This window comes from Pleuronectes platessa, chromosome 10 (assembly GCF_947347685.1).
Source record: "Pleuronectes platessa chromosome 10, fPlePla1.1, whole genome shotgun sequence".
Classification (NCBI taxonomy): Eukaryota; Metazoa; Chordata; class Actinopteri; order Pleuronectiformes; family Pleuronectidae; genus Pleuronectes; species Pleuronectes platessa.
The window spans coordinates 4,789,398-4,808,863 of NC_070635.1; the positions used below are offsets into that span (position 1 = coordinate 4,789,398).

General features: G+C 43.3%; 3 protein-coding genes across 4 annotated transcripts; 2 read left to right on the forward strand and 1 right to left on the reverse strand.

The window, feature by feature from the left end:
- Nucleotides 1-478: 478 nt before the first annotated feature.
- bag6 (BCL2 associated athanogene 6) lies at nt 479-11,840 on the reverse strand. Of its 2 annotated transcripts, none has more exons than XM_053432344.1 (25): nt 11,681-11,840; nt 9,954-10,041; nt 9,741-9,858; nt 9,169-9,383; nt 8,987-9,049; nt 8,782-8,904; nt 8,450-8,688; nt 8,143-8,275; nt 7,442-7,642; nt 7,263-7,353; nt 6,784-6,834; nt 6,144-6,490; nt 5,973-6,045; nt 5,475-5,842; nt 5,011-5,269; nt 4,760-4,929; nt 4,614-4,667; nt 4,253-4,361; nt 3,886-4,010; nt 3,312-3,446; nt 2,933-2,989; nt 2,599-2,823; nt 1,712-1,819; nt 1,473-1,619; nt 479-1,042 (listed from the first exon to the last, which is right to left on the reverse strand). In XM_053432344.1, the coding sequence occupies exons 2-25, from the start codon at nt 10,032-10,034 to the stop codon at nt 947-949; spliced, it is 3,588 nt and encodes a 1,195-aa protein (XP_053288319.1). In that variant the 5' UTR covers nt 10,035-10,041; nt 11,681-11,840; the 3' UTR covers nt 479-946. The 2 variants fall into 2 exon arrangements, with proteins under 2 accessions (XP_053288319.1, XP_053288318.1); XM_053432343.1 differs by having other exon boundaries at nt 7,131-7,353.
- Nucleotides 11,796-13,264, forward strand: glrx3 (glutaredoxin 3). Its single transcript, XM_053432345.1, has one exon. The coding sequence runs from the start codon at nt 11,849-11,851 to the stop codon at nt 12,824-12,826; it is 978 nt and encodes a 325-aa protein (XP_053288320.1). The 5' UTR covers nt 11,796-11,848; the 3' UTR covers nt 12,827-13,264.
- A 1,287-nt stretch (nt 13,265-14,551) lies between these two features.
- On the forward strand, nt 14,552-17,704 carry apom (apolipoprotein M). Its single transcript, XM_053432346.1, has 7 exons — nt 14,552-14,787; nt 15,104-15,243; nt 15,871-15,941; nt 16,495-16,629; nt 17,036-17,134; nt 17,238-17,265; nt 17,358-17,704. The coding sequence occupies exons 1-6, from the start codon at nt 14,674-14,676 to the stop codon at nt 17,249-17,251; spliced, it is 573 nt and encodes a 190-aa protein (XP_053288321.1). The 5' UTR covers nt 14,552-14,673; the 3' UTR covers nt 17,252-17,265; nt 17,358-17,704.
- Nucleotides 17,705-19,466: the final 1,762 nt, after the last annotated feature.

Below are 19,466 nucleotides of genomic sequence, written 5' to 3' on the forward strand. Positions count from 1 at the left end.
GGATTTTTTTTTTTTTTTAAGAAAAAAAGAAGATTATCATTATTCTTTTGAATTAACAGGATAAATGAGCCTTAAATTCTGAAAAAATATATCCCATTTCCCCCCCTCGAGTGTTTACAATAGACTTCAGTATATCTATACATGTCAGGTGTTAAAAGGCAAACCTCTTTGTACCGGTTTGTTTTACTCCTCCCCTTCAGGATCAAGTCAGACCCAATCAGTCCAAGTAGAACGCACATAGAGTACAAGTGACATCTGGTCAAAATTCACAGGCAGAGGCAGACTTGAGATAAGATGAAATGACCTTTGACCAGGAAAATCTATCCATGAGCTCAGCGCAGCATCTGCCTGATGCAATGAAATTCAATTTGAATATTCCCAATAAATCACATTCAAAACACAACTTCTCCTCTAAAAGGCAGCACCCCCCCCCCCCCCCCCCCCCCCACACACACACATACAAAAAGATAAAGCTCCATTGTATCAAGATTTTTATTAAGCTTACTGTACAGCATGTTCATCACATGAAAGTTTACTCTTGCGCTTGATCGAGAGGAAGGCAAAAGTCCACTACATAACTAGAACTCAGGCTCAATATTAACAAAGCTACACGAGGATAAGAGAGCAAAAGAAAAACCGACGGACACAAGGGAACCAGACAGAATTAAAGTCACCAGGTTTAGTGAAACTTAAATCTAATATATCATCTTTTGGATCAGGAACATTCTCTCAGCAAAGGTTTTGACCTAAATAAACACTAAGTAATAAATAGGCACTGGGGAAGCAGTCACATTAGCAATAGGAAATTAGACGGGAGAGCTGCTAACTGCTTAAAAACGGAACACACAGTTGGGAGAAGCTTCAGCGAGTGGTCGGGGGAGTTAAACGATGATCCGAGAAATGAACACAGAAGAAGACAGCTAGAGCGCTGGTGGGCTGCAGCTGATTATGAGTCTGATGAGAAGGCTCTATGCGAGTTGGGGAACTGCTGAGAGTTGAAATCCGGGTCTTCTCTCACTCGTTTCTTGATGTCGGCTTTGACCTGAGAGGAGAAGAAGAAGAGAAACGGTCAAGATTGAGGTGGAAGAAAGAGGCACTTTGTCCAAATGTGACTTTGTGACGTTTGCAGTGTTTCTATGTTATACAACTGTATTTTTAGATTAATTAAATGATCGTTTAAATCATAAATGAATAAACTAAAAGGTCAACAAGTTTACAAATAAAGGAAAACTGTTATTCTGTGGATAAATCCCTTTATCCCAGGGCCAACTGTTTCAATTCAAGGTTTATCAAACTGAAAACAAGGTTGAAGACACTGGAAATATGTAGTTTGTTGTGAAGCTGCTTGCAAACGTGACTGAACATCTTCAAAACCCTGATGCTCAGCTTTGTAACTAGCAAATGAAAAGTCAACAGAAACCTAACACAAATCAATGCTGAGGTCGTTAGTAGCCAACACGATGAGCAGTTACCTGTTCTGCGTACGCTTCCTTTGTCTCCTGTGTCTCCAGATCGTCCTGTAGTCGCTCAGTGGAGGTGATGGGCCTGACTCCGGCCGTCCTGGCTGCTTGACTCACTGCGTCAGAGAGGGAGAGGAGGCTGGCACCACCCTGTCCGGTCTGAAAACACACACACGTACAAACATGGTCAATTAGGTGATGACATGTGAAGCTGATAATGTGAAGAGTGAAGCTGGAAACGACCTGGTCACCTTTCTGCGTTTCGCTGGCATTCCATGCAAATAGGCGTCAGACAGCGGCGGCTGGGCCTTCATCTTCCTCTGGGTCATCATATCACACCTGATGATGGGCACCCACTCCTACACCACAAACACAAGGAGGGTTATGGGTAACCAGGGGTATCCAGGGTGACCGCGGGTCCTCAGGAGGCAATAAAATGTCTTAAATACAATTTTACAAATCAAAGGTCTTAAAAAATATAAGTGATATAAGTTTTTTAGGCACGTAACTTCATCCAATTAGCTGAATCGTTGGTCAGTTTCTGGTAACTAATTCTGTTCTAGTCTGCATGCAAGTTAATTTATATATGGGTGAAAGGTGAGTGGTGGTTAATGTGCCAGGAAAAGTTCTTACAAAGAGTCTAATGGACATAGCTTCATTTAGAGTGATATTAAAAAGTTTTCAAGTTTATTTTAAACTATGGATCAAAAGCATCAAAGCCTCTGTCTTCCACCGCAGCTCGGTAAGGAGACACTTGATTAGACAAACACAGACTTCAGAGGCTTCATTAACTTTAACTTTAGCTTTGGAATTTATCTCCCATCTCTTATCCTGGGACCCAAACACTTTTTAGTGTATTAAAGGACATCTGAGTGTAGTTTAAAGACGATCTCAGTCAGTTTGTATTTCCAGAAACAATGTCCCTGCTACTCTGAGAACTTTAGAACAGTTTTCACTGGAAACATTTCTACAGCAGAAACAGTTCCTATAAAAACTGTCTGATCCTCCAGATTAACAGGGGAACATGTCCAGGAGCCGAATGTCCTGACCTCCTGCTTTGTTGCAATTTGTTTCACATTTACACACAACCAAAATGACGTGTTATTAAAAACAGTGAACAAACTGTGTGTTCTCTTACAGGGGGAACAGCAGCCGCCCAGGCCTCTGACTCTCCAGCAGAATCCTCGCTCCCTCCCTCTGCTCCCGCTGCTGCCATGTCGCCTCCTAACGGGGCGGCCCCTCCTGCGGCCCCCAGGTCTCCAGGCAACACCCTCGTCTCCCGTGACGTTGCCCTTGTGTCGTGTGACACGGACATGGCCTCCTCCGCTGTGGTTGCTGCAGCTGGTGAGAGGGTGTCCAAGACCTTCAGAGGGAGAGAAGAGTGAAGTGAGGAAACCGAAAGTCAAAGCGGAGCCTGAAATGTCATATTAAGGTTGATCCACGGAGGATTCTCAAAGACACACCATGCTTACCGTTGCACTTTGTGCTCGTTCAGGCTCTTGTGTGCCAGCTGCAGGAGACTGATCTCGCTGAAAGAAGGGCATCTAATATTTATTAGCCATTTCAGACGTGCAGTCTAAAGAAACACGATATGTAAGAGCCATCAGACGGACGGCTTTATTCGCACGCTACTCTATTTGCATATACCTGAGTTCATGTGTTCAGTTGGGAAGGAAACTGATACAAATGTTAAACTCAGAAAATCAAATATAGATACAGAAAGGAGAAAACATCAAACTTTTAACAACCTGTAAGTAACTGAACACTGAGAGGTAACATAAGAGAGCCACCAACCCTAACAGCCACTAACACATGAATCAAATAAAACAGGCTGTGTGTTTGATGCGTTACCTGTGTGTGAACGATGTAGTTCTGGATCTGCTCCTGTGTGATCGGGATGTGCTCCAGAATCACCTGCAGCCTCATCGTCATCATGCTGGTCATCCAGTTGACCAGGCTGGGGCTGATGTCACTTGACATCCTTCGCTGCAACCACAAGGAAGTTCAGTTTTTACTTCACAGCAGCTGATGTGTTGTTTATTTTTGGTATTTTTCTCTCTGGATTGATTAAAGCTTTAAATTGTGTGACCACCAAAGAAATCTCCACTCTTGTCCAAGTGATGCTTGTTCATGTTGAGTCACTATCAAAGTCAATCACACATGCTTAATCATGTAATTGATTCTAAAAGGGCCCATCATTTATGAAATGAACATCATGCTGTATGAAGAAGACTTAAAATTTGAGTTTGAGACCATAAACACCTTAGAAAATGGATTACTGACGTTATAAAATAAAGAGAAAAGTTGAGTCAGTTTTTACAGATGTCTATAGAAACTGACTTCATTTCTTTTTGCAAGAACTGGAGTCGCCATCTGCTGGTCATTTTAGAGAATACAGATTTCCATTTCCCGTGAGTGTACTAACTATTCTGTGGTTGATGACTGCAGTCAGAGCTCTCTGGTCTCCTCTCAGGCAGTGCAGGTTGAGGGCCAGACACTCGAACAGAGCCTGGTTACACATCAGCAGCAACCGGGGGCCAAACAACTCATCTGGATGAGAAGAAATATTGAAATTGAATAATAATATAGAAAAACATTGCACGAAAAATGTATTTTGTTAGCAGAGGCTGTACATTTGCTACAGAGACACTTTTACTTTAATTTGGTCATTTTTTCTTCAGGATCCCTGATTAGTAATTCAAAAAGCATAATCTTTAGTGCTACAACCCACACAACACAAATGGAGAAAACACAAACTAGAACACTAGACAAAGAGAAATAGTCTCTTTTACCATTGCAGCGCAGAATATGTGTTGCGATACGAGTCAGCTGCTGTCTGAAGAAGGACATGTTGGTCTGAGTAACATCAACGCCGTCCAGCACGGTGACTGAAGACTCTCTCTGAGGGGGTTGAAAGTAAAGAAGGTGCAAAAAATTACTCGAAGGTCACTAAATCGGCTCCAACATTTCTTCAGTAAAGCCTTAACGAGTAGATGGACTAAAGAGAAATCCTTGAAGGCATCTTATCACAACTTCTTTGATCATCTTAGCTTTCATAAATTAATATCTTATAGTGTAAGAAATGATTTGATCACATTTCAATAGTTACTATTTTGTATTTTATTGGATGAGGAGAGGATTTCAGGGACTTACAAAGCTCTCGGTGATGTACTCCTCCAGTTCGTTAACAAGGCTCTCTGCAGCCTCCTGTGTTACGGGAGGAAGGAAAAATAAAACATTTACCGGTCAATTACACAAAAGAGAAATATGAGTGAGAATTCCTGGTGAGTCGTACTAACAGCAATATTCTGGTCGGTGGGCTCTCTGCCATTGAGGTAGTTCTGGGTGAAGAACTGGGACAGCTGAGGCTGGATGCGACCAAGGGGTTGGTGCTGGCCGTGAAGAAGCATCACCAGGTCTGACATGGTGAACGTCTGGCACACCAACATCAGCAGCTCGCCGAAAAACCCTGTGAACCACAAATAAACCAAAAAATAAAGGAAGGAAAAACAGATAATGCTCATTCACTACATTTTGTGCTGTTCTTTACCGGTAGGATCCTCGGGACTGATGAAGATGTTGGTTGCCTGCGACAGCCTCTGCATAAACTGAGCGATGCTCTCTGTGTCGTTCTGGGTTTGGCCCAGTGAGCCCATCATGGTGCTGAGAACACCACGGACGATACCTGTGAATAACTCTGGGTTGAGGGCTTCAGCCGCTCCAGTGGGATTAGGCATCGGGTTGGGCCCTGAACCAGGAGCTGGAGCATTACCAGAGGGAGGTGGGGGTGGAGTAAAGATGGGCTGGGCCTGGAGAGGAAATGAGGATTTGTTAACATTAACACACAGTAATTTGTTTTATTAGATACAAATTTGTCCACACATACACTGTGAGTCATTTACTAAATAAAATACAATTTTATTTGCAATATGATTATATAAAAACAGTTTATTGATGAAATCCTGTGTAATAAAAGTAACCCACAAACTAAGTGCCACACTTTCAAACTCTCACCTGCTGCATGAACTCGCTGACTCCCTGGATGAAGGCTGGAACACCAGATGTGGTGACCGTGATGGAAGGGGCTCCTCCGGGGCCGACACCAGCTGCACCAGCTGCACCCAGGAGGGAACCCAGGAGCTGGCTGAGGTCTGGGGGCATCTCCTGGGACTGGGGCTCATTGGGGTTGGGCTCATTCTGGCTCATTGAACTAGTATTGTTTGCAGTGGGTGGAGGTGTTGGTCCAGAGGTGGAGAAAGAAAAGGAGGAGGAGGAAGAGGAGGAGGAGGAGGAGGAAGAGGTGCTAGTTTGAGAGGGGGGGAAGGAGGTGGAGGAAGGTGTGGATGTGGATGAGGAGGATGAGGATGTGACAGTTTGACCAGCTGTGGAAAAACAGATTGAAATATTAATTAACAGCAATGGATTACCAATCTCTTTTAAGTAAATGAATCCCATAATGACAGAAATGCTGTTAATAGTCTGAATCTAAATTGAACGAACGGATGATCTTACCCATTTGTCCCGGCAGCAGAAGCTGTCCGACTAGTCCACTAATCATCTGGTTGAGAGCAGCAGGGTTGAAAGCCTGTGGGGGAAGATTTTGTATTTGTCTCAAATACTGAATTTGTTGACAATCAGCCTCAACAATCACACAGGTCTCAAATCTGAAAACAGTATTCACACCTGTCCTGGCTGTTGACCTGGCATGGCAGCCCTCACATTGATGGTGGTTCCCCTAGTGCCAAACGCCGGAGGGGGCATGTTGGGTGCAAATGGGGGTCGGGTGAATACAACCCTGGCCTGGGGTCCAGTGTGGGGAGGTGGTGGGGGAGCAGTAGGGGTGGTGGTGGGTGTGTTAGGACCCGTGGTGGTAGTCGAAGAGTTGGCTGTGGAGTTGTAGCCGGGAGGGGTGGGCTGTGGTGGGACTGGCTGGCCGGTGGCAGCGGCGGTGGCAGCACTAGTAGCTACAGCAGCGGCGTATTGGCTGATCTGTTGCATGAGGTTCCTCATAAAGTCGGGGGGGAGGACACCTGGAGGCAGAAACCGAGCAGGGAATCAGAACAATGTGAGTTCTTGTTTTTGTGATCAGAAGAAAATAAGACGAATTATTTAATGTCACTAAATTAAGGATTTATAGCCTCAGCTAAAACCTTTCATTATCAATGATTAATATCATTATCATTTTCCTACATTGTTTCCTGAAGCCAAAGTCGACTTTGTTTGTTTAAATTATATCAATATTTTATCTAATATTTGACATTGCTGATAACTTGCCTGTCAATTGATTAATTTATTGATTAATCCTCTTTAAACTGGCCTTTACCTGGTTGTCCGGGCATTTGCTGACCAGCTGCTGCAGGGTTTGCACCTTGGCCTGCACACAAACACAACACAAAAAATTGTTTAACCTCCCGTGTAATAGTATGTTACACTCCAAAGAAGTGCATTTGCAATAACATCAACAAACAAAAGACTGATAAGATTTAAGCCTATAAATCATTAAATTCTTCAGACCAGTCGGCCAACGCTCGTGGCAGCAGGGCATGGAGGATGAAGTGGCGCCATATGTGCAGTCATTCTATTCCAATGCACTGCCGCCCAGCAACGTGACAGACAAACGCCTTTAATGAAGTGGAGCATTCAATCAGTGACGGATACGGGACAACACACCATCCGTGTTCATCTGCATCATGACCACCGGGACTGCCTGGTGGCTGATTCTGATGACCCGGGGGCCAGCCTGTCCCTGTCCCGCCTGCTGATTGGACGCGGAAGTCTGTGGGGGAAAGGTCTGTCCCTGACCTGCCTGCTCCGACTGGCTGGCCGACTGGGTGGTCGTGGTCGTTCCCTCAGTGCTGTTAGCCCCAACAGTCACTGTGGCGCCCATGTTCATCTGTTGGTGAAGATGCGAGAACAGTCAAGTCAAATCAAACTGAAGGGTCACATCACCATCTGTCTAAAATGTATTTGTGTTCTCTTACTTGCACTGGGATGTGGTGGTGTACGGCTCCAGGCATATTTGCCGGGGTGGAATAGTGGGAGAAAGGACGGACCACGTGCAGGTGGCGTGGCACAGGGCTCATGAGGTTCAGTCGCAGGTCACTGAGGGCCACAAGGGCGTTACCAAGGAGCCGGAGACACTCCATTGTCAAGACGAGAGTTCGCTGGTCCTCCTCTCTCTCCTGTAACAGACAATATATATATCAGCTTAAAAATGATATTGACTATAAATAGTTTACAAAAATATACATTAATATAGACGAGGATTCCTGCAAATTCGGACAATTCATCCATCCAACCAATCATATGAACAAACTCTCCACAGTTGTATAATATATACACATTTCATTTGAAATCCTAATCACATAATCTGAATGGATTTTCAGTTAAAATATGACATATAAAAGATCAACGAAGCAACAGCGCCCTCTGCAGCTACAAAGTGGTTATTAATTCAATTGGGCTACCTGTCTAATTAACTGAGGCCGGAGATATTTATAAATAACCATTCCAAAATATATACACACGTTATTAAGCAAGACAGAAACAAAGATTATAAAAACGAACATGCGTGTCCACCCTCAACAAAACTCATCGTATTATCAAGGCCATGTACGAGTCTTTGGTTTCAGTATACACCAGAGATGAGCAGTGAATTATTATGTGTCTGTTTGAATCCTACTGTATTGTTGTTGTATTCTGTGGTGGTGGCTGTCTCCAGGATGGTGTGAGCTCTCTGGAGGAAGGGCTGGAGTCTCTCCTCTACCCTCCTTAGCTCGGACAACATCTCTGCCAGATCTGATGGGCTGGGATGACTAGAGAAGGAAAGCAATCAAAACGTGTGACACATTCAAACACATTCCATTGATTATATGCCAACAAATTTAAGGATGCTTTCAAATTTACCCTTGATAAAAAAAAACTGAATTGCTTGTGTTGATTCTCACAAAAGTATAATATGCGGGATAAGTTAAAATCATAAGTCTCACTTGGGTCCTGGTTGGGGGGTTGGTCCCTCAGACTGTCCTGAAGCAGCGGGTGCAGGTGGGGGAGTTGTTGGAGGTGGGGAGGTGTCCATGGGCTGGGAAGGAGATGGAGTGGAGGAGGTAGAAGAAGAGGAGAGAGGAGGGGGAGCAGCAGCAGCAGTAGTAGGAGGAGCGGCGGCAGCAGCAGCAGCAGCTGCAGCAGATGCTGTCTCAGTTTGGGAGGCTGCGTCACTCGGCCGAGTCTAAAAACAGACACAAGACAGAATTAGTTACTGATAAGGCGGCGGTTTCTCTGGAGCTTTGCCGAAGGAATAATTTGAAAGTTGAGCTCTCACCTCCATTCGCTGGATGACATCATTGACGTCCCTCAGTAGGTTTTCAGCCAGCACCAGCCTCAGCCTCGGCTCGCTCTGCACCGCTTGGTCCATATCAATGTGCACATTCACAGACCCGTTGCTCTGAAACGGAAAAAAGTGACAATTAACGAAACGGGGTGATGTCATGTGGCTTTGTGTAGAATAAGCAGACTCTGTATCTTACCCCAGTGCTGGTTGTGACCCTGGCATTTCTGGCACTCTCCCCTACCATCTGCTGGACTGACATCTACACGAGAAGAGCCACACACTGAATTAACAAACCTTTGGAATCCACAGTTAACACTCAAGAGTAACCTTCTGTGTTAGTCGTGGCTGTAATGAAATGAAACATGATAAAACATGTACCTGTATCTGCTGGGGGTCCATTATGTTGACAGGAAGGTTGAAGGTGCCCAGCATCACGTAGCTGTTAGCGTTGCGATCATGTGGAGGAACTTGGGATGTTCCTTGGGAGGACGAGGAGGGGCCACTGTCAGCCGAAGTGCCTCCTGACCCTGAGCCAGGCTGAGAGGGCGGAGGAGGCGCCCGCTCCACAAGGTGTATCACCTTGCCACCCACATCTGGGACAACAAGAGCACTACAGTTACATCTGTGCACAGAAGACAGTTTAACTTCACAGTATTTATTTTAAGACATGGGTTGGTGAGCTCCAAGATAAATCTAATAATAAAAAAATAAACATAATTTCTCAAGATAGATGCTGATGATTTCAGCAAATTTCACAATAACAGAAAACCTCAAAGTAAACTCTACTCTACTTATTTGCTGACAAGTTTTGCTGAAATTATAAATAAATAAGGGACCGTTTTTTAGAGAACTGGTGTTACACTGAAACTAACCAACACGGGAAGTAGTACAGAGAGAAACCTAAAAATCCCTTTAAAACAAGATTAAATCACAATTAATGAAGTACTTACTGTAGTCTGCCAGAGTTCGCTCATCCTGTAGCACTCTGCCCTGGTAGATCAGTCTCTGTTTGTCCACAGGGATACCCACTGAGGGAGCAATATGGTCCTTGAATTCTTTCACTGTCAACTACAAAAGGGTGGAAGAGACCTGAGTTAAACGACTTCAGAGGCTGACTGGAAATGAGAATGCTCTCCAGATTCAGTAGGAATTGAAGAATTTACCTGACCGCCAACAGTGTAGGTCCTGCTCTGTGAGTCTAAGGTTTTGACTGTCACTTCTATCTCTGCAGTTTGTTCCTCCATGGTGTTACTGTATCATAAAAACATGAATAGAATTAAACAATTTGGATTAGGATACACCAAGCAAGGCATTTTGCAGTTAAAATATAAACCTGTCAACCATTTAAACATTACCCCAATCAAAGTATGTGTAACTCATCCAATAATCACAATCATTGCTGCAACCTTGACTAATTGTTATTGCTTTATTGATCTGTTCATTTTTATGTTAAATAACTGACTAATCAGCAAGTGTTTATCTTCAAAAATACTAAATTAACACTAATGAAAACAGAGACCAGTGAAAGTTCAGCATGTTTTGCTTAATGGGAAACTAGAATCAACAGTATGAACAAACAGAGTAGTTATTAAAATACCTAAAGAAAATAACCATGTGCCAAATATAAAGGAGATGGCTGCAGATTCTGGTTTAAAATGTCTCAAATCTGAATGTGATGAGGCTCCTCTGGATAAATGTGATCCAGATTAAACCAACAATTTTTTTAACTAGATCTGTTATGAGGTCTAGATGGGGGAAAAAAACAGGTTTTAACAAACAGAATATTTAAATATACTCTTTTTTATCGAAAATTGCTCTGAGGAAGTTTGGACAGACAAATAGCTGGAAAAATCCTGTTTTTACTAACAGAGTAAAGACGTTACAAATCTAGATTAAAGTTTATTGTGGATCAAGATCTGGTCAACATGTGAGAAAAACAGGGATATTACAGTCTTCTGCCTTTTCACAAGTACATGACATATTTACTCAATTTAAAAACTGTATTTTTATTAAATGTGAGTACAGTACAGGTCTGGAGAGTCTAAATAAAATGTTTTTAATCACCCTTTTCATAAATAAAATAGAGGTTTTGCAAATCTAAAAACCCTTTATAAAACACATTCTCCCTGTTATTTCAGTGGTTCTATATCTAGTCCTCGTCTGATGTTTGGATGGACAAAACAAGGAAGATCCTGGTGATCGAGTAGAGACATGACAAGTCATAGTGTACTGTGGATCTAGATCTGGTCCAAATGTGGGCACAGCAGAAACAATTCAAAACTATACATCTATTTAAGTTAGATGTTTTAATTAGATGCCAGGTTCAGGCGTGACAAAGGCGATTAAATCTCCCTTTTGATATTTACCCAAATCAAACAAAGGCTTGGACACAGGCCTCTGCACTCTCACTGTCAGTACAGTCTAATAACGGGAATCGAACCATAGAGGTTTTAAAACTAACCCTGATGTGATGGGGACTCGATGGGAACCCGTCGGCTAATTAGCGCGTCTTGCTGTTTGTTTTGTTTTCCCATAATCGTCTATAAACAGGTTTGATAAATGTGAAAATGGTGACCACCGACGCTAGCCTGGTGGCCGCTGCTGTTAGCTTCGCGTCGGTGATATTACGTTGTCGTGTCTGTATCTCGGAGTCGTTCGCGCGAACATTAACTACACACTTTATAACATGTAACGCGGACGTTCGTCGGCTAGCGTTAGCCCGCTACCGTTAGTTGCCGCTAGCCCTTGTTAGCAGGGGGTTAGCTAAGCTTTACAAACGTCCTCGGTGTGGCCGAGCGGGCTACGCTAATGCTAACATAACGACCCGGTACAATTAGCTTATCGTGCCGGCGGCAGCGGGTCTTTGGGTTCTCTTTAGCATGAACTGTACCTTAGCAGTCGCACTAGCTTTCGGGCTTATCCAGCGTCAGCAGCGGGTTTCTTATCACTAAATTAGACGCAATTCACTTCCTGGTACGAGCTCTGCTACCTGGAAGCTACCAGGCTGCACGGCGGATGTGACGTAGAGGTGATACCGGAAGTGCTAAGGGAAAGAAAAATGGCGAACTTCGTGGAGGCGACCAGCCAGCGGCAGTTTGAAGACATTCTCGCCAAAGCGGGGAAATGTCTGACCGTGGTGCACTTCCAGGCGGCGTGGGCCCCGCAGTGCGTCCACATGAACGAGGTGATGGCCGAGCTGGCCAAGGAGCACGCGCACACCACGTTCGTGAAGCTGGAGGCGGAAGCGGTGCCGGAGGTGTCGGAGAAGTATGAGATCTCCTCGGTGCCCACGTTCCTGTTCTTCAAGGCAGGGGAGCGGGTGGACAGCCTGGACGGGGCCCACGCTCCGGAGCTCACCAAGAAGGTGCAGCGCCTGGCGGTGAGCGGGAGCCAGGCCGGGGCGGTGGAGAGCGGCCCCGCGGACCTGAACCAGCGGCTGAAGAAGCTGATCAACGCAGCGCCCTGCATGCTCTTCATGAAGGGGTCCTCGCAGGAGCCCCGCTGCGGCTTCAGCCGGCAGATCGTGGGCCTGCTGAAGACCCACAACGTCCAGTTCAGCAGCTTCGACATCCTGTCCGACGAGGAGGTGCGACAGGGGCTGAAGATCTTCTCCAACTGGCCCACCTTCCCTCAACTGTACGCGAACGGGGAGCTGGTGGGAGGACTGGACATCGTGAAGGAGCTGGCCGAGTCTGGGGAGCTGGAGAACACCTGCCCCAAGGCCGCCACCCCGGAGCACCGGCTCAAGAGCGTCATCAACCAGAGCCCGGTGATGCTGTTCATGAAGGGCAACAAGGAGGAGGCCCGGTGTGGCTTCAGCAGGCAGATCCTGGAGCTCATGAACGGCGCCGGGGTGGAGTATGACACCTTCGATATCCTGCAGGACGAGGAGGTGCGCCAGGGTCTGAAGACTTATTCCAACTGGCCCACCTACCCCCAGCTCTACGTGAAGGGAGAGCTGATCGGAGGCTTGGACATAGTCAAGGAGCTGAAGGAGAGCGGGGAGCTGGTGTCGGTGCTGAAGGGGGAGTCCTAGGATGGCATCAGGCAGAGGGCGAGAAGAAGAGGTCACCACGGAGGCCCACACACCGGCCTCCTGTCACTGAGGCCAAACTACAGGAGCACCAGGAAGAGAGAGACAATTTATATAATAGAGATACCAGTAGTGAATAAAGAGATTACTCACGTAACTTAACTAGTGTGGCAGAGATGTGACTTGGAGTAATTCTAAAACACATTTTGAGAAATGTTTAAACTGACACTCGAGTGGTGGCGGCGCTTGGCCTTGTTTTATAAATCCCTTTCTGTCAGTCACTGGGGAAACCGACGACTTCAGTTGATATTGTCAAGCCTCGCACTTAACAACGGGTTTATGTTGTGTATGTGGCCCTCTGGTTTAGGTTTAAATGCAAAGTCCACATGCACTCGTTTGTTCATCACTAACATTATGATTAAAAAGTTAAAAAAAACATCAGATCCTGTTGTTGATGGTCATACTTATACAAAGTTAAATGTTTAAAACATGACTTAAGAATGCACAAAGAAAAATGAAAACAAACACTGAAAGAATTTTGAATATTTAAGGAGGAGGGATTTAGAAACTGCGCTCATTTTATAACAAACAAGAATATTTGCTGTGTCCGGACTGAATCTTAATTACAGAACATCCACAAGTCCTGTCATTTAATTCAAATTTGGCAAAATGGCGATAGAAACAGGGAGTGGACACAAACATACACAAAACTTCTAACACAACAATGCTCCGACAGTGCCTTAAACCCCTAAGTGGAGTTAAATCAGATAAAGGCTCAACAAATTGTTACAAAACTTGGTTGAAGGGTGTAGTTTGGGTCAGGGAAGAACCCGTTCAATTTCTATGCATTTACAACATTTTCACCGTCCCAGGGAACAATTCATGGCATGTTTAGGGAACTGATATTTATGAGTTTGTGGAATTTGGTGTATATCCAAATCAGGATCTAGTGAATTTGAATGTAGTTTAAAATGGAACTGTTGGGACTCGGCGGAGAGATGCACTCTACTGAGGGCCTTTCTGATTTCATCTGCAGTCCCTGGACAGGATCATATATTACAGCCAATACAGTTCAACACAACTATCAAAAGCAAACAACCGACCAAACTATAAACAGTACATCACATATTCAAAATCATACAAATTATACAACATATTGTCTTCAGGTTAGAAAACGGGTTCAAGGTGCAGTGCTCACATGACTGTATTTGTCACGAGTGTTGTTTTTAACAGTGTTGTATGATAGTGCTTATACATTTCTCTTAAAATCTGAAAACCACACAGAACACAAACAAGCAGGTGTAGGTTGAAAAAGAAAAGTCCAGTTACCTTCAAACATGTGGTTAATGATTTCCAGTTGGTTAATGTTGACAGAGAGTGTGGAACTTTGTCATTCAGCAAGGATATGACTCAAAACAAATGATCAGTGCTCTATTTCTAACGGGTTCCTTTAAGTATTTGAGGGTAATTTAAGATTTCCTATAATTATCTGCTTTGTTTAATAAAAACAGAAAAGAAACCACAACTTCCTACATTTGATGGTGACTCAGTCAGCGAGATGGATTTTCACTGAGTTTCCCCTAAAAGCTGATTTTGGAACATGAGTAAAAAGATTCATTTGACTATCAGTCTATATCTTTAAATTGACGGAGGCAGAAATCCCACATGTAGCCTATCACTCACCTCATCTGTAGGTCAGGGGCTATCACAGCTAAACAGGTTAATCATTCACTTACACCCACTCTCCTCTCAAGTGACACGTTGAACCATTAAACAAATTCAGTGTCCCGTAGGATTAACAGGCATTTTGATCAGGTTGGATTTCAAGTGTCGACTCCACGGTGGCAGTTATGTTGAATGAAGCCCTGTCGTATTTTCTCTATTTATACGGTTTGTTGTATCAGGCCGTCGCTCCCTGCTCAGCCCCCGAGCTGCTGCCGGCCAACGCTGTCAACCGTGAGCAGGTGAGAGACAAAATTAGGCTTATCTTTTATGATAATGCAAAAGGTACGATATGGATGATATTTTGGGTTAGGGTTAGAATTTTCTTTTCACAGCGATTATTGTGTGCGTTTTTTTTTTTTTTACCAGCGAGTTTCTTTTGACTGTAGAAGTGTCCCACTTAAACCTTCGTGCACAATCAACGCTGCAACACACACTTTCCACTGCCTCTGTTCTTTCCATCAGTGGTCTTCGTCACAAGTCGTGGGCTTGCAGCTTCGGTGCAGTAACTGAATTTTAGCCGCAGCCCACCTCTCTGTGTATCTCTGTGTGTTTCAGTATCTTGGAAAATGGTTCTTTATAGCAGCAGTCAGTCGAAAAGAAGCTGACATCCAGAAGTTCAAAGCACTTGACAACATTTTGTTCACCATGGAGGAGCCGGCCAATGACACGCTGCTTCTGAGCGGACGTATGCGCATGTGAGGAAGCGAACAGACACACACACACACACACACACACACACACACACACACACACACACACACACAATATATATATATCCCACCATCTGGAAGTCCAATGAAGATGACGTGAAATGAAAAAGGAAATTAAAGTATTTCGTTATTTCGTTCATGATCATCTCTACATCTGAGGCTTTGACACAATGGTGATTAGTTAGTAACATGATAGCCGTTATTTTATATGCTACATTTTATGTAATTATTTGAGCACATAACATGTCCCAGTCTGGATTGAGTAATACTTTTATCAATTTATAATAGCTAGTGGTGGAGGTACATTAATCCTTCACTACTACCCCATTTTTCTTTATGTGAGCAAGGCTTAGTTATACAATCAATGACTGTTCTAATAATATGTCACATTTCTTATTACACTGGTTTATAGAAGCCGGGGTCAAAACAAGTCAGGGGCACGGGAACCAAGAAAACCCAACATTTTAAATAGAAAATGGAATTAGGGAAGTGACAATGAAGAAGTTGTGTGTAAATGTTTCAAAAGTGAAAGTCCTGAGTGTTTCTTGCAGATTCATTTACAATATAAACCTGCTTCAAGTTCAATGTAGGTTTTCTTACTGTGTTTTTTAGGGGGGACAACTGCATAAATCAGACCTGGACCTATCATCTACATCCTGATCGGGTCGATTTGAAACTGGAGGGTAACTGTGGCACCATCTGCATCCATAGATGCTTTCAAGTTCCTGAAGGCCAGAGCTAATCCTGTTTTATAAGAGACAGCGAAGATGGGAATTTTATGCAAGTTTAAAGGGATTCAGTAGTTTTTACCAAAGTTTTATGGCGAATTTGAAAAAACCTCTGAGGCATTTCTGTTATTCCAACGGAGTCAATTTTTATTTATACAGCCTGATATCACAAATTTGCCTTGAGAGGCTTTACAATCTTTACAGATGTACCCACCCTCTACCCTTGGTACTGTTGGTTGGGATTACATCTTTAAAGGCCTGTGAATAAATTCAGGTCAAATAAACTAAGAGAATTTTCAATGGGGTGTGATTGAAGTAATGCTGAAGTGACACATTTTATAATGACTCTACAACAAAGACCATTTTACTCAACCAATTAATTTGGGAACATGCAACAAAGCTTATCTCAGTATATATCATTTATCTCATCTCTCCAAACGCATGTGTAAAATAAATGTAACCTTGACCAGTACCGCTGCCCTGCTGGTGACTTGTGGTTTTGATCCAGGAAGGCCGCAGCGGAGGAGCCTGCTCTGGAGCGGCAAGTGGGCCAACTGTGCCGACTGCATCATTTTCCAGGAACTGGAGCCACCGCTGCAGGAAACAGACACAGAGGACTCCCTCTGCAGATTCATGCTTTATGGTGAGAAGCCTCCAAGGAATCACTCACCCAAGAACTATCAATAAGCCCTCTATAAAACTGTCACATTAAAACCCCAGCTCATGTTTCACCAGGGTTCGGTCAGTTATCTGTCTTATTGGCAGTAGTTTGATCAGCTATCTGTCCTATTGGCTGTAGTTTGATCAGTTATCTGTCCTATTGGCTGTAGTTTGATCAGTTATCTGTCTTATTGGCTGTAGTTTGATCAGTTATCTGTCTTATTGGCTGTAGTTTGGTCAGTTATCTGTCTTATTGGCTGTAGTTTGATCAGTTATCTGTCTTATTGCCTGTAGTTTGATCAGTTATCTGTCCTATTGGCTGTAGTTTGGTCAGTTATCTGTCTTATTATTGCACTAAACCAACCTTTGTCGATTACTTTACACGGCAGCTCGGCAAAATGATGTGGAGCCTGAGGTTGTGAAGACATTTCTGAAAAATTCAGCTTGTCATAACCAGTTGGCGAATGTCATACTACCTCAAACAAAAGGTTCGGCACTTTGACAGTTTTTCCAAATTTCTGCCTATTTGTTGATGTCTCTGAATCTCAAGATGTCTCTTTAAATCCGTCACTTTTATCTTTTTTTTTACAGAGTTTTGCACCTAAATATTAACACTGAGGTAAGAATCGGCATGTTAATGATCTTTCATACCTTACATACCTTCCTCGGGAATCACAGAAATTACAATCCAGTCTCTTCAATCTCTTACAGGATGTTGCTGTGGCCTCGGACACCCAGGATATTAATACGTTTATTTCACGTGGCATCTATTGCCCTTCTGTCCGTCCTGGTAGAGGGATCCCTCACATGTGGCTCTCTCTGAGGTTTCTACGTATTTTTACCCTGTTAAAAGGGTTTTTAGTAGTTTTTCCTTACTCTTGCTGAGGGTTAAGGACAGAGGATGTCACACCCTGTTAAAGCCCTATGAGATGAATTGTAATTTGTGAATATGGGCTATACAAATAAAATTTGATTGATTGATTGATTGATATTTCTTGTTAAATAAATGTAATGAAAAACGTAAAAATACAGAATACAGACATTCTTCCCCCTCTGGAGATGTTTTGGTTATTCATTTTAAAACACTTCCTATATATGAGAAAAAACCTAATAAAACACCAGTGATATGAGGTAATGACCTTTGGTCACCTTTACATTACCCTTTTCAATGTCAGTACGAAGAAGCACATGTGGCTTGAGCTGACTGAAGACACATATCTTTGTGACTGAGGAATCAGCCACCTCCCCACAGTAAAGATCGGGGATTTCCCATCAGGCCACTGAACAGAAGTACCCGTTCACATAAAGGATTATTCATTAATGATTGTGTATTCAACAACACACTCAGATGTTTTCCTTTTTCCTCTGCCAAGAAAAGTATTGGCTCATTGAGACTCATGTGAAAGTAAGGATCAGGTCCATAAACATCAATCATTTTTGCAACCTTGTGATTTTATTTGATATATTACAGATTTTGATTCTTCCTCACGCAGTTTCTCATCACTTGTTCCTCGTACAGATTTACTCACAGGGAGTGACAGGTGGTAAATATAAAATCAGGTGACCAGCAGCAGGTTTGTGTTCATCCAGCTGTTTAAACAGTGTCTAACATTCCACTATCCTCTTTGTAACTCTTTGTAAAAAGCACAGCGTGAGTGTTGTGTTTACTTTCTGCTTTGTCTCGTCACGATAACACATCTCAACCGATGTCGTATTGACAAACACAACTTGATCACTTAGCAACACAACTATTTGTCAGGAAAGCTAAAAGGAAAGACATTCTCATGGAGGTGAAAACAGTCCAACAGATGACATCAGAAATCAGAAAGTGAACTTCCCTGTTCAGACTGGTTTCCCTTAGTTGGTCTCTGCTTGGTGATCTGAACTCAGTCTCATCTGATCCTTGTCTACATGCACTGTTTGGACGTGTGGGTCCACCTGTGATGAGGAAGTGTTCAGATCCTTTACTGAGGCAGGGGACTCAATAAAGTCAGTCCGTCCTTCCATTCTTCTCTCTGTCCATCCATCCGTCTACTACAATAAACGTTTAATAAAATTCAGTATCCTAATGTGGTATAGAAGTATTATCACTTACTTGAAGTATCATAAGCAAAAGACTCAGTGCAGGCACTCAGCTGCTGTGTGTAGTGTCAACTTCGACACTGTTTAATTTATAATACAAATGCATTTTGCCGTTGAAGTATAGCTAATTCTAAATATCCCCCATGGTTTCCCATGATGCCACTGAACAGAACAAACAGGACAGATTCCTTTGTGAATGATGATGAATGATGTCCTCTCATTAACAAACTCAGCTACACTCAATCTGCTGGAGTTTCCATACAAACCCTCAAAGAAACATAACAAATGAAAGTGGCTTTATTAAGTAACTCACTGATCTGTTTCATATGAATAAAGGGCTTTAGTTTCTAATTAGTATTTCCAGAAAAAATGTCTCTCCCGCTGAGGGAGTGTTGAATTTCAAGAGCAACATCAGCTCACTTAGAATGAATATTTCATCATCTCACCAACAACACCTTTGTTGTTTTACATAGTAACTAATATCCCAGTCACTTTTAACTTCCTTTCCCCGCCACTTTGTGCCGAGTCGGCATGATTGTGGCATTCCCGTACACTCACACCGAGCTGTCGTAAATAAAGCTTGGTCACATAGCAACACAATTATTTGGCAGGTAAGCTAAAGGGCAGGACATTCTTATGGAGATAAAAAATCAAATGCATGACAGCAGAACAACAGAAAACAGAATTATGAAATCCCCTGTCTCTTTTTGTCAGACTGGTTTCACTTCATTGGTCTTG